Source organism: Phytophthora cinnamomi (genome assembly GCF_018691715.1).
Source record: "Phytophthora cinnamomi strain GKB4 chromosome Unknown Contig27, whole genome shotgun sequence".
Classification (NCBI taxonomy): domain Eukaryota; phylum Oomycota; class Peronosporomycetes; order Peronosporales; family Peronosporaceae; genus Phytophthora; species Phytophthora cinnamomi.
Window position 1 is genome coordinate 1,384,799 of NW_027150960.1, and position 13,777 is coordinate 1,398,575.

General features: G+C 55.5%; 4 protein-coding genes across 4 annotated transcripts; 2 read left to right on the forward strand and 2 right to left on the reverse strand.

Moving 5' to 3' along the window:
• Positions 1-44: 44 nt before the first annotated feature.
• On the reverse strand, positions 45-1,820 carry IUM83_04167 (Beta-glucosidase 30; the record flags this gene model as incomplete). The annotated part of the gene is made up of 1 exon (XM_067928222.1): positions 45-1,820. The coding sequence occupies one exon, from the start codon at positions 1,818-1,820 to the stop codon at positions 45-47; it is 1,776 nt and encodes a 591-aa protein (XP_067793997.1).
• A 259-nt stretch (positions 1,821-2,079) lies between these two features.
• IUM83_04168 (Glycoside hydrolase) lies at positions 2,080-3,864 on the reverse strand (the record flags this gene model as incomplete). Its single annotated transcript, XM_067928223.1, has 1 exon — positions 2,080-3,864. The coding sequence occupies one exon, from the start codon at positions 3,862-3,864 to the stop codon at positions 2,080-2,082; it is 1,785 nt and encodes a 594-aa protein (XP_067793994.1).
• A 213-nt stretch (positions 3,865-4,077) lies between these two features.
• Positions 4,078-7,422, forward strand: IUM83_04169 (Argonaute5 (AGO5); the record flags this gene model as incomplete). The annotated part of the gene is made up of 2 exons (XM_067928224.1): positions 4,078-4,952; positions 5,868-7,422. The coding sequence occupies 2 exons, from the start codon at positions 4,078-4,080 to the stop codon at positions 7,420-7,422; spliced, it is 2,430 nt and encodes an 809-aa protein (XP_067793806.1).
• A 3,630-nt stretch (positions 7,423-11,052) lies between these two features.
• Positions 11,053-11,569, forward strand: IUM83_04170 (Cellobiose dehydrogenase; the record flags this gene model as incomplete). Its single annotated transcript, XM_067928225.1, has 2 exons — positions 11,053-11,271; positions 11,357-11,569. The coding sequence occupies 2 exons, from the start codon at positions 11,053-11,055 to the stop codon at positions 11,567-11,569; spliced, it is 432 nt and encodes a 143-aa protein (XP_067793799.1).
• Between the last annotated feature and the right edge of the window lie 2,208 nt (positions 11,570-13,777).

Below are 13,777 nucleotides of genomic sequence, written 5' to 3' on the forward strand. Positions count from 1 at the left end.
ACGTACGTGCGTTCTTTCATTTCTACCTGATGTGCGGTCCTCTCTCAATCCTCGATCGTAATGAGCACCTGGAGCTCTTCTGGGGACCCCTGGCTGCTAAGGCGCAGCTCGCGCATCGCTTCGCACGTGATGGCGCCAAGAACGATCACGCCCACCACAATCAAGACAATCACCTCGGTCAGCGACCATGGGACGCCTACATCGTTGCCACCCGCCTCCGGGTTGTGCAGCTTCTCGCGTGGAGCTGCTGCCTCCTGCTTTTCCTCGGCGTCCATTTGGACAGTATCGCGGTCCCAGCCATCCAGGCACTTGGTCGTCGCTAGGTGCGCAAACCATTTTGCAGTAGGCCGCGGGACGCGTGCCAACTCCGTTGATACATCTTGCTTCGTGAAATTCACGTAATGCAGTCCGAATCGAGGCTTATACGAGCCCCACTCATTGTTTTCCAGGAACGACCACGCCGTGTAGCCGAGGATCGGAATCTTCTCTTCGACGACAGCTTTGTACACCTGCTCCACGTACGCTTGGAAGTACCAGAGCTGGTCCAAGTTTACCACCTGCTCATTGCCACACCACCCGTTTTCGGTCAGCAATATCTGCGCCGACGGGTCCTTGGCATGCATCCACTTGATGGTGTCGAGGTAGCCATCTGGGTAGCCTGCAAGCCACGAGCACTCGGGGCTGCTCGCAGGAGGAGCACGAGCGCCGTTTGGAGCACGTGTGTCATCGATCCCCCGATCTCGCGCGTGGCCCAGCGGCAGTTCGTCGCATGTGATTTTCGAGCGCTCCGAGTCGCAGTCGGTGACCACGCGGGAGTAGTAGTGGTTGAGCATCAGCACGTCGTACGACCCCTGGACCAGCGCTGCCTCCTCAGCGCTAAACCGCGGCAGCCGCTCGCCAATACGTTCACGCATGATAGTTGGATATTCTCCCGTCACCAACGGCATCAAAAACCAACCCAGATCAAATTGCATCTTCCGCTCGGCCGCAGCAACGTCCAAAGCGTTCGATGCTTCCACCGGATACCCGAACTCCGCATTCAGCACGATGCCAATGCGAGCGTCGACGGCCACCACACTCCGCTCCCCTTGCTTCATTTCACGGAATAGCTTCACCGCCTTGGCGTGCGACACCAGCACGTTGTGCGCCACTATGTACGTGTTGGTGGTCGAGGGTTCCATCCCGCCTGGGGCTGCGTCGCACGAGCCGTAGCCGCCGCTGATGAACGTCAACGGCTCGTTGAACGTGGCCCAGTACTTGACCTTAGTCCCGAACTCTCTGAACGCGAGCGCTGCGAAGTCCTCGAAGTGCGTCACAATGTCCTGGTTCAGCCATCCTTTGGGCTCCAACTGCGTCTGCAGCGTCAGCGGCAGGTCGAAGTGGTAGAGCGTGGCGATGGGCTGCAGTCCGTGCGTCTGCAGGTCGTCGAGTAGAGCGTGGTAGAACGCCAGTCCTTGTGGGTTGGGGCGCATCCTCCGCTCGCGCGCGTCCCAGTGCATAACTCGGGACCAGGAGATGGAGAACCGGAAGGACGAGAGCCCCATGGCGGCCATGCGCCCCACGTCGTCGTGGTAGCGGTGGAAGAAGTCGTCGGCTACGTCGGCGCACTGCAGCCCAGGCTGCGAGCGACAGTAGTTGTCCCAGATACTGGGCTCGCGGCCAGAGGCGTTCCAGGCGCCCTCCACCTGGAAGGCGGCGGTGGCCGTGCCGAACAGGAAGTCGGCGGGGAAGCAGCGCGCCTCAGCCGCTGCGACGAAGGAGGCGACGCGGGCGAAGACCCCCAGGCATACTGCCAGCAGTACGGACGCGCGGGGCGGCATGGAAGGCCCCCGGGGAAGGCGACGACGTGGAGGACGGCGGATCCCAGAATGACCGGCCAACCGTTACGGTGCTAATCAGACTCAGCTGCTAGGGAGATGGACCCCTGGTGTCGACTTTTGGGGACCGTTTTATAGCAAAAGTATTCGTCCGCAACCTGATATTTAACTTCAACGTGGACGCCGGTGGACATCTGGTCGTCGAAGAACCCTGTTCAAACGTGCAGCGCTATCTCTAGCTTCTGGCTTGTCGGTGCGGTGGTCAGATCATCGTGTTGGCCTGCAGTAGCGGATCGGTCTCGCGCGGAAGGCGGCGCGCGTTGGGCGACGAGAGCTGCACCATGATGTTGCGGCCCACGGCGGCCATGGCGGTGAGCGCCACGACGGCGAGCACGCCGATGACGGCCATCATCCAGCGCGCGAACGTCTGCTCGCTGGCGCTCTCGAGCCCGGCGAGCTGCTCCTCCTTGGTGGGGCCTTCGTACGTCCAGCCGTCGAGGCACTTGGTCTTGGCGACGTGGCCGAACCACTTGGCGGCAGGGCGCGGGATCCGCTCCAATCCCGTCGGCTGCGGCTCGTAGGCCTCGTCCTTGGCGCCAGTACTGGACGAGAAGTTGACGTAGTAGAGACCGAAACGTGGCGCGAACGAGCCCCACTCGTAGTTGTCCAGGAACGACCAGGCCGTGTAGCCGATGATGGGGATCTTGAGCTCCACGAGGGCCTTGTGCACTTGCGCCACGTACTCCTGGTAGTACCAGAGCTGGTCCATGTTCTCCACCTCTTCGTTGCCGCACCAGCCGTTCTCCGTCAGCAGGATGTCGGCGCTGGGGTCTGCAGCATGCAGCCACTTGATCGTCTTGAGGTATCCGGGCGGGTAGGCCGTGAACCAGCCGCAGTTGAGTCTGCCGTGGCGGTCCTTGCTGGAGCGACGCGAGCCGGGCAGCTCGTTCGAGTGCGAGATGTCCACGCCCAGGTCGCGCTCCCAGCCCTTACCAAGCTTCTTGCACGGGTGCAGCGTGTGCGGCGAGACCCCGCAGTCCGTCACCAGCTTGGACGAGTAGTGGTTCAGCATGAGCAGGTCATACGACCCCTTCACCATTGCCGCCTCCTCTGGCGTGAACCTGGGCAGGCGCTCGCCTACACGCTCGCGCATGACGGCAGGATAGTCGCCCGTGACCAAAGGCGAGAGGAACCAGCCGAGCTCGAACTGCATCTTCCTCTCGGCTGCAGCTACGTCCAAAGTGTTGTTCGCGTTGAGCGGATAGGCTGCGTCGCTGTTGAGCGTGATGCTGATGCGCGCCTTCGGGTGGAGGACGGCGGGCGAGCTGGTCTTCAGCTCTCGGAAGGCCTTGACGACGGCTGCGTGCGACCGGAGCACGTTGTGCGCCACGATATATGCGAAGGTGTCGGACTTCTTGAGCCCAGGGGCTCCTGCGCCGCTCGCGTAGCCGGCGGTGGTGAAGGTGAGCGGCTCGTTGAAGGTCGTCCAGAAGTCCACCTTGTCGCCCAGCTCGTGGAACATGAGCAGCGCGTAGTCCATGAAGTGGTCGGTCATGTCGGGGTTCAGCCAGCCCTGCGGCGACAGCTCCGAGTGCAGCTCGAGCGGCAGGTCCCAGTGGTAGAGCGTCAGGACGGGCACGATGTTGTTGGCGTTGAGCTCGTCCACCAGCGCGTGGTAGAACGCGAGTCCCTGCGGGTTCGGCTGCATGCGCCTGGTCTCCGGGTTCCAGTTCATGGCGCGCGACCACGACACGGAGAAGCGCGAGGACTGCAGCCCCGTCTGGACCATGAGCTTGATGTCGTCTCGGTAGCGGTGGTAGAAGTCGTCGGCCACGTTGGCGCACGCCACCTTCTTGTAGTGCGAGCGGCAGTAGTCGTCCCAGATGCTCGGCGTGCGGCCGCCCTCGTTCCAGGCACCCTCCACTTGGTACGACGCCGTGGCGGACCCGAACATGAAGTCCGCGGGGAAGCAGCGAGGCGCGTCATCAGCGCAGACGGCGGCGGAGGCCGCGGCCAGTGAGACACCGAGGAGACGAGCTAGACGCATTGGTTCACCGCTGCGTGGGGTTCCGGTGAAGATTGCAGACTGAAGCGGCCGTTCGTTCGCAGCGCTTGGGATCTTTGCCGCCGAATCCTCATAACGGCGGGATCGGACATTCAATGGCGTGGGCTGAGAGACTGCGTGGCAACGGCGCGTCCCAGTTCCTGGCGGGGCCCATGCTGCCGAGCTGCTCAGTCTGCAACTTGTCGGCGGAGCGACATGGCGACTTACGACCCGCTGGACTTCCACGGCGGCGGCTACGGCAGCTCGTGGCAGTTCGAGTACGACGACCACGGATACGATCGGGGCTACGGGCGCAGGAGTTCGCGTTCCAGCGGCTACGGACATGGCGCGGGGGCCTACGGAGGAGAGGACTATGATGCGAGGAGCTATGGCGCCTACGACCGAGGCGAACCTCGCCGCTCTTCCTACGAAGACGGATACGGAGACCGTGGTGGCTACGGCCGCTCTGATTACTATGGAGACAGCGACCGACGCAATGGCTTTGGGGCGTCCTCATCTTCCTATCGATACGGTGAATACAGAGGCCGCGACTACACTGACCGTGGATACGACACGCGTTCGCGCGAGTATGGAGGAACGAGCAGCTACGACAGTCGCTCGCGTGGCTATGGAGGTGGCGGTGATGACCGCAGCTACCGTGGGTACGATCGACGTGTGGAACTTGTTGACGGAGGCGGCCACCACAGAGATGGAGGAGACCGAGCTGCCCGTCGTAATGGAGGAGGACGGCGTGACGGTCGCTGCAGCGACCAGCACAGAGAAGGTCGGGGCGGGTCTGGTGCGGGATTGATCTCTGGCTCGGGGTACGAAACCATCGGCGATGACATCACCGACCCCCATCTCAAAGCTGAATGGAGCGGTGCCGCCGGCCTTCGCAACGTTAAATCGGACGATCCTGAAGTGCTGAAGACGGTGGACGTTTGCGCTCGACCGCCAGCCCCCGGTCGAAATGGCAGGACGGTGCCGCTCAAGGTCAACTACTTCGGTTTGGAGATTGTGTCGGGCCCGAATCAAGTGTTCAAGTACCACGTGACTGTGGAGCGCACAAGCGATCGCGAAGAAGACGAGAAGTATGGCCCTAGAATTGGAGAACACGCCGACGGCACTGGAGCTGAAAACGCTGAGCAGAACACTGAGGCTCAACCAAGGCCAGAGCGTCGCCCAGAACGCCCACTGCGTTCGCTGGTGACTAGCGTGGTGAACGCCGTGCTGCGTCAAAATGAAGCAGAGTTTGGGGGGATTCGCGTAGTTCACGATGGGATAGCAGCTCTCTATTCACCTGCTATGCTACCTTGGAACTCCAAGGAATTTAAGGATGTCAGCCTCTATCCACCGCAGCCGGCGCCAACGAGGACAGCAGAGCGTGACGGTGTCACTCGTAGTGGATCGAATGGGCCGAGAACTTTTGTCGTCAAGATTAGTTTGGTGGAGACGATTTGCATGCAGAGCCTGCTTGACCATTACTCTGATTCAGACGTGAACGTCATGCCGGTCCTTCAAGCACTTGATGTCGTTGCGCGGCATCTGGCTTGTCAGCGCCTTACTATCGTTGGGCGGGACCTGTACACGTTGAAAGAGACACACACGCTCCATGGAGGAAAAGAGTTGTGCTGGGGCTACCACCAAGCGATCAGGAAGGCGGAAGACAAATTAGTTATGAATCTGAACGAGACATCCGCTGTCTTTTACACCCCGGGCCCCCTGATGGACCTGGTGCTAAGTGCTTTGCGTGTCAAGGACCCTCGACACATACGTACATTGTCGAGGCAAGAACTGAAAAATCTCGCACATGCACTCCACAAAGTTGAAGTGGAGCCCACGCATCGCGACGGCCGCCCACGTGCGATCTACGGAGTTAGTACTGAGCCTTCCGATCAACTTTTGGTGAGCATTAAAGGCAAGGAACAGACAGTCGCCGAGTATTTCAATGCGAAGTACACTTTGCGCTTGCGGTTCCCAAGACTACCATGTGTGAATGTGGGCAGCAAGCGTGCAGGCAAAGAGACCTGGTTGCCTATTGAGCTGTGTAAGGTTGTGCCAGGCCAGCACTGCGCTAATTCGGACGATTTGGACTCCCCGGCCATTACAAAGCTGACTGCAGTTCCGCCAGCTACCCGCGAGAAGAACATTCTCGACCGCGTGAAGAAAGCTGAGTTCTCGCAGGACCCATTTCTCGTAACCTTTGGAATGAAAGTGAAACTCAAGATGGAGGTGACAAATGCACGTATTTTGGAGCCGCCGTGTGTGCAGTACCAGAACACTTCAGAGCGTCCGACTAATGGAGAGTGGAGTCTTAAGGACAAGATCATGGTGAAAGGAGAGTCTTTTGATAACTGGGGTGTACTGATTCTTGACCAAGTGGACAGCTCTGTTGTCCGCCGATTTGCACGTACGCTGTGTGACGTTGGCCGCCAGCGTGGACTGCCGTTTAAGAAGAACACCGAGCCAATTTACGTTCATCAGAATGAGCATCGCGACGCTGACGTGGAGGAGTTGATGAGAATTTGTTTCCAGCGAGTGGCGGAGCGCGGCCCTCCGGAGATGTTGCTCGTTGTACTTCCAGACACGCGCTCTTGGCATTATGGGCCGGTGAAGGTGATGTCAGACACTGTTCTTGGTGTCTCCTGCCAGTGCGTTGCTTCCAAGAACTTGCGCAAAGCTAATGCAGCTTTCTGCGCCAATGTGTGCTTGAAATTAAACATGAGACTAAATGGCAAGAACGCCGTACTGTACGACCCCCTTCCGCTGCTGAGTACGTCGCCGACAATTGTCATCGGAGCAGATGTGGAGCACCCGAGGCCTGGAATGGGTTCCCAGCCCTCGATTGCTGCGGTGGTAGCTTCGATGGACGCGTACTCGGCACAATACGCTGCGCGTGTGGGGGCGCAGAAAGCGTCAAATGATATTCAAAAGCTGCCCACCATGCTGTGTGAGCTTTTCCACGCATACTACCAGCTAACGCAGCGCAAACCAGAGCATGTGGTCTACTATCGCGACGGCGTGGGTGATGGCCAGTATTCTAACATTTTGCAAGCGGAGATAGGTGCTCTGCGCAAGGCGTTCAAGATGATCTCAGAGAACTACAGCCCACCGATTACGTTCATTGTGGCGAACAAACGTCACCACACCCGCGCCTTTCCTGTGGATCGCCGCGATGCGGATCGCAAGGGCAATGTCAAGCCTGGAACGGTGATCGACGCTGGTGTCGTGGACCCTCACCGATTCGACTTCTTCTTGTTCGGCCACAGCAGCCTCCAGGGAACAAGCAAACCCTGCCACTACACAGTGCTCTACGACGAGAACAAGCTGTCGGTAGATGACATCCAGCGCCTGACTTACCACCTCGGATACGCATTCTCGCGTTCCACCCACGCGGTGTCGGTTGCGGCTCCGGTCTACTATGCCAATGAGGCGGCGGCGCATGCGCGCCACTTCTTAAAAGAAGTCCCGGAGGACGAGTCTGCCGAAAGCGTGAGCGGGTCCAAGTTCCTGTTCGCCAAATTGCACAAGAACGTGCTCAACAAAATGTTTTTCATTTGAGTGCATGTGGCCATTCGGATGTGGCGAACAAGAAACCCATATTGCAGTAGTACGTAGCCATCCTGAGTTTGAATGCATGCTTGCCACGAATTGCGTGTGAAGGTTTTTGCTGCTGTTCTGTTAAGTTTGGTAGGCATAATTGAAGAACGGCTAACATGCACTTGTCCTAGTGTGATAACTTGAAGCCCGATTGGAAGAACCCTGTCGCTGAGACGCGTCCCATGCCCTGGATAGTTGTTGCTGCAGTTGAATTCTTCTCATTTTGCTTTGGAAGCTCCTTACTTGAAAGGATGAGCCGCTCGTACTCTTTGCGTGACCGTAGTAGCTCGAGGGCACATCGGGGCGACAACTATCGCAGAACTTCACGACGAGATTTGGGTATGTATGGTTCCGGATACAACAGCTACGGCAGCGCTGACTTGTTTGGGGGGCATCGAAGCGGATACGAGACGGAGCTCGACGCTCAATCGAGGTACGGGCGCCGTTGATCATGGTAGCTCTCTTATACGTACAAACGGGTAGTATTCTCTTGTGAAGGTATGCTCGAGAGCACGAGACCTCGTCTCGAGGCACAGAAAGATTTTGTCGCCGCCGCTCGTACGATAAGTTTGACAGTGATCGAGACTGCAGCACCAGGCACAGCGATCACCGATCCGGTAGTGGACATGATCGGGAGACTCGAGATCGAAAGCGACGTAGCGAAAGTTTCGATGATGATCGGCACCGTCGTCGATACGCGGCAAGAGATCGCAACAATCGGAGACTGGAACGGAGCAGCCTACGTAGAGGTCCAACTCATCGTGATGATCGCGATCGCAGCACTGGGCTCTCTACCACAGATGCGAGCAGTACCCTGCTAAATTTCTCTGAAAGCGGCGTATCAAGAGCTATCAGTTCCCCTGTGGTAGATCCCCGTCTGGTAGATGAGTGGAGAGGCCTCGCTGGGGAGCGTGAGGTCTGCGCTAACGACCCTGACCTTCACACAGAATTCCCCATCTGCCGCTGTCCAGGCGCGGTCGCTAGTGACGGCAAGGTCGTTCAGCTGAAAGTGAACTGCTTTGCGATATCTTTTAGCGGAGCACCGCCGGAGATTTTCAAATACCATCTGAATGTTGAGCTTTCGCCTCTGGAAGGCAACGATGAGGCCACGAGCTCTGAACAACCGCAACAACAGCTGAAACGCCGGCTATCTCGTTCCCTCGTGCGCAAAGTGATCAACGCCGCCATTCGAGAACGTGAGACTGAATTTGCAGGTATTCGCGTTGTTCACGATGGTAAGGTTGCATTGTATTCACCAACCAGACTACCCTGGGATGCAAACAGGAAACGTTTCGACGGCATAGTTCCTGAGAATACGATATCATCGACCGCTCGCGTAGCCGACGAATCAGGCAAATACCCCCTGCATATCAATCTGCCATCCTCGCACGGAAAATCTTTGTGGTAAATGTGAAGCTGGTGGGTGTGGTTGATGCGAAATCACTAACAGACCACGCGTCGAACCCAAACGTGAATGTGAAACCAGTTGTTGAGGCTTTGGATGTGGTGGCACGATATTTGGCGAACGCTGGATCGCAATAGGACGCAACCTTTTCTCCTTGAAGACCCCATTTTCGATCTATGGTGGGAAGGAAATGAGCTCCGGGTATCACCAAACTGTCCACGTCGCGGATCAAAAACTTCTCATGAACGTCGACTGCGCGACTGAAGTATTTTACGAACCGAATGCACTGATGGTTCTCGTTCTAGCTGCATTAAATGTGATTTCACGTGCTGACATTCGTGATGTGTTGTCGAACCACGACAAAGAAATCATAGCGCATGCAGTCCACAAGATTGAGGTAGTCTCTACTCACCGAGATGGCCGACAGCGGGCCATAATCGGCGTGAGCCCACTTCCAGCAGACCAAACCATTGTTTCCACCAACGGCGAGGCCAAGTCTGTCGTTGAATATTTCAGCGAGCGCTACAAGCTGAAAGTGAGATTTCCGCAACTGCCGTGCGTCAACGTGGGCAGCGAGCGAGCAGGCAAGGAGATTTGGCTGCCAATCGAGGTCTGCGAAGTCGCGCCTGGACAGCGCTGCAATAATATACACAAAATGGATGAAGCAGGGATAATCCTCCAAGCCAGCCAACCCCCGGCTTCTCGCCAGAAACGCATCGTTGAGCACGTTCGCCAGTCTGCTTTTGACACTGACCAGTATTTGACTGCCTTTGGCATGAAAGTTAGCACTGAACCCGAGACGGTGAATGCTCGAGTCATTGAGCCGCCAGACGTGGAGTATGAAAACGCTTCTGGGAAACCTGCTAATGGAATGTGGAGTTTGCGAGGTAAGCGGTTACTGGAAGGTTCAATCCTTCGCAACTGGGGGATTGTGATCACTGCCAGCATTTGCGAGGAAGAAATCGAGGACTTTGTTCACAAATTCGTGGAAGTGGCACGTGATATGGGATTGACTGTTGAAGATAACCAGCCTTACTTAATCCACGCAGAGGGATCTAAAGTTGAGCAGATCATGAAAACGTGCTTCAATCAGCTTCATGAGCGCAACAAGGGAGCCGCAGCTAATTATGGTGGTCAAAGAAGCAAAAACAGACGGAATGAATGATACGAGTCGGACACTGTTAGGCGAGCCCAGTCAATGCATTTTGGCGCCGGACGCTCGCAGCGCGCTGTCTTCGTGCTGTGCCAATCTATGTCTGAAAGTCAACATGAAACTGGGAGGGGTGAATTGGAAACTGCAGGAGCCTGCACCGTTGATCCAGTCCATCCCAACAATTATCATCGGCGCAGAGGTGCATTACGCGCACTCGGGCGTTGGCCCTCGACCGTCGATTGCGGCGGTAGCTGCATCGATGGGCCAAAACTCCGCTCAATACGCCGCGCGAGTGGCTGCGCAAAACACTGCAAGTGACATCCAGCAGCTCCCAAGTATGCTGCGAGAGCTCCTGCTAGCGTATTATACGCACACGAAATGCAAACCAGAGCGCGTGCTCTACTATCGCAACGGCGTGAGTGAAGGGCAGCAATTCGACATCCTGCAGGCGGAGATGCGAGCACTACTGAAGGCGTTCAAGATGATCTCAGAGAGTTACTGCCCTCCAGTGACCTTCGTTCTGGCAAACAAACGACACCACCTTCGCGCATTTCCGGTACAGCGTCGCGACGCCGACTACGAGGGGAACGCAATGCCTGGCACTGTGTCGACACGGGAGTCGTTGACCCGCACCGCTTTGACTTCTACCTGTATGGCCACGGACTCATCGCTCTCGGCACAATGGTGCCTTGTCACTACACGGTGTTGCACGACGACAACAACTTGTCGGCGGACGAAGTGCAGCAGCTCACCTACCATCTCGGATACACATTTGCGCGCAGTACACACTCGGTCTCGGTGGTGGCACCGTTGCACAGGCGAGAAAATAATATCACTGCCGTAATTACTACCTATTCTATATTATACTGCGGATTATTGTTTTTTTTCGAGAAATAATATAGTGTGATACTGACGGAATAATACAAATAAATCCCGCAGATGTTGCCAGCCAGTCGTTCCCCGCTGCCATCCATTCACTCGGAGCTCGAGTAGCTCCGCACCCAAGCAAGAAAAGCTCATTCTTCAATCCTCCATGTCGTCACAGCAACTCACCGCTTTCTTCTACACTGTCGTGGAGCCTGGGCTCTATAGATGCAACATCTGCGAGCAGCCACGCAAGCAATCTCAGCGTACAGGCTACACAAACCTGATGTCGCACCTGAACTCCAAGCATCCCACTCACAGTGACGAGTACGCTGAGTTCCAGCGCCGAAACCTGACCTCCCTTGAGGTGTTCGGCTTCGTGGACGAGGTGACGACCCACATGTACGACTGGCTGCAAGCACAAGCGAACGCTCGGTGAAGTACGTGCTCTCTTTGACGCTTGTATGGCGAAGTACCCTGTCATGGAAGAGTATCTCAAGCCTACTGCCCAGATTGTTCACTCGCCGACCTTTGAATCTGCTGCTATCACGGTCATGAGCTCTCGTCCTGTTTCCAGTGCCGAGTTCAAGACGCTCGAGCCGTTTCGACGTCCAGAAGGCTCCGAACAGATTGATGAAGAACCGGCTGCTGACTTTGCGAGCCAGATTCTTCGCCGTGCTAAGTAGCCCCGCACCTCGCAGAGGCACGCTGTTGACTACGTCCCACTACTTGATGCAATTCCCCCAACCAGTAACCAATGCGAGCGGTTATTCTCGGAGTGTAAATACGTGCTTGAGTCGCACCGTGCTTCCATGCACTCAGCAACCTTCGAGAGACTGATGATTCTAAAGGCTAACCGGGATCTATGGAACGCGTCAACGCTCGTGCCGTGATCTTAGAGTTAAGGCTGGCCGCAACAATACATTGAAAATTGCGGTATTGCGGATTATTGATCGTCTTGATATTGCACTATGTATTACTGGTGGGTGCGTTGCCTGCGTATATTGACTACGGTATTTTCGGAGGCCTGCCGTTGCAGTACGCGCGCTTGGCAGCATCTCGAGCTCGCTTATTCTTGAAGAAAGGCTTTAACGGCGATGACACCATGGCTGCGGATGCCTCCGAGTTCGCCGAACCGTACCGCAACTTGAAAAACTGCATGTTTTTCATCTAAGCGAGGTAGTTGTTGCCGTTGTGTTCTCGAAGTGGACGCTTTTTATTCCCCACAAAATATTCTATTGTATCTCAAATCTAACCCAAAACTTGAGTTTTGACGCATTCAAGTTTAGTCAATCAGAACGAGCTTTGCGGGAATCAACCAGGGAGCTATTGGTGCATCAGCACCAAGCTACCAGAGAACCCTAGCTACCGTCCTGGGGGTTATGGTGAACGTAATTTGTGCGGCGAAGGCGTTGACTCAGCAAGAAGTTGATGGAACTGAGCACAATGCCCAAGAAGATGCTGAAATTCTAGAGGCATTTCTCATTTGTCGTCGGCCGGGGATTTCTTCTGCTGGGGAGTTGGCGAGACTGAAGGTGAATTGCCTGGAGGTGTGGCTAGACTCGCAGATTTCAAGTATCATGTGGATATGGCGCGCTCAAATGAATTTGAGAAAGGCGAACATCGGTGGTGCCTGTTCCCCCCACGCGCTAATGCGCCGCATGGTTAATGCCGAATATAGGCAATATCCAACATGTTTTGGAGGCGTTCAGGTGGTGTATGACGGCGCGTCTCGGATGTATTCACCCATGTTGCTGTCGTGGGCTGCACAGACCAAAAGGTTCGAAAATGTGGATCCGGATTCAGTGAATAATGACCCATACCCTCAATTTTTGGGTCGAGGAGGTACGTTCGTGGTGAGAATGAAGCTAGCAGACTTTGTTACAGTCAAGCAATTGGCAGATTACTATTCCAGCCCGAATGTGAGTGTGAGCCCCGCTTTGCAAGTTCTGGGTGTGATACTCCGCTGCTCTGCTGTCCACCGCTTGTTCTCTGTGAAGCGCATTTTTTTCTCGATGATGACGAAGTGCTGGCGCCTCTCCGCGGTGAGAAGGAATGCGAGGGGGATACCACCAAGCTGTGCGGGCGGCCGATGATAAAGTTTTGCTGAACTTGAACAATTCGTGAATACGATTTTACTCCCCAAATGGCCTGTTGGCACTAGTTCTAGCACTTCGGACCTTGGTTCACTTTCCAAGATATCAGTTGTAGCCGATTGGGAGCGAAACAAGCCAGCCCAAGCTCTACGAATGATTGAGGCGGATCCCACTTATCGCAACGGACTTAAGTACCGCATTTACAGCGTGAGGCCTACGTCGGCCAGCGAGACTCGTGTAAGTTATTGTGGTAAAGCAATATCTGTCGCCGAGTACTTTTGTAGTGGGTCTAACTTGACTCACTACTTTTGCTTACACGTTGCGCAACGTGTATGAGGAAGCGTAAGTACTTAGTATTTACTTAGGTTAATTATATTTGAATACACAAATATAAGTTAAGTAACAAAAGGATTCCAAGTGACTTAGATTAGGTAAAATGAGAACTGTATTGTTTGTAAATTGATCTTCCTCTAAAATCTGCTAAAAACTGTTTATCATCTATGAAAGGGTTGGCAGCGGCTGGCTGTCAGAGCCCCGCTAATATGCATGTCTCTGATTGGTAGAAAGATGCTGCTTTCTACCAATAGGATCTTTTGGGTATGTGTGGACCACTCACTGTGGTGGTCCACTTCAATGTATCCATTGGTGTGTCTTACACCAAGGTGAGGAAGTATCCAAAACTTTTAACAGATAACCTATCTGTTAAATTCACAAGTGGCTTGCAGCCACTTGTGCGTGTAACCGTTACACCATCCCCCCTATAAGGTTAGACGCGCGGGGTCCCCGCACGTCAATCTT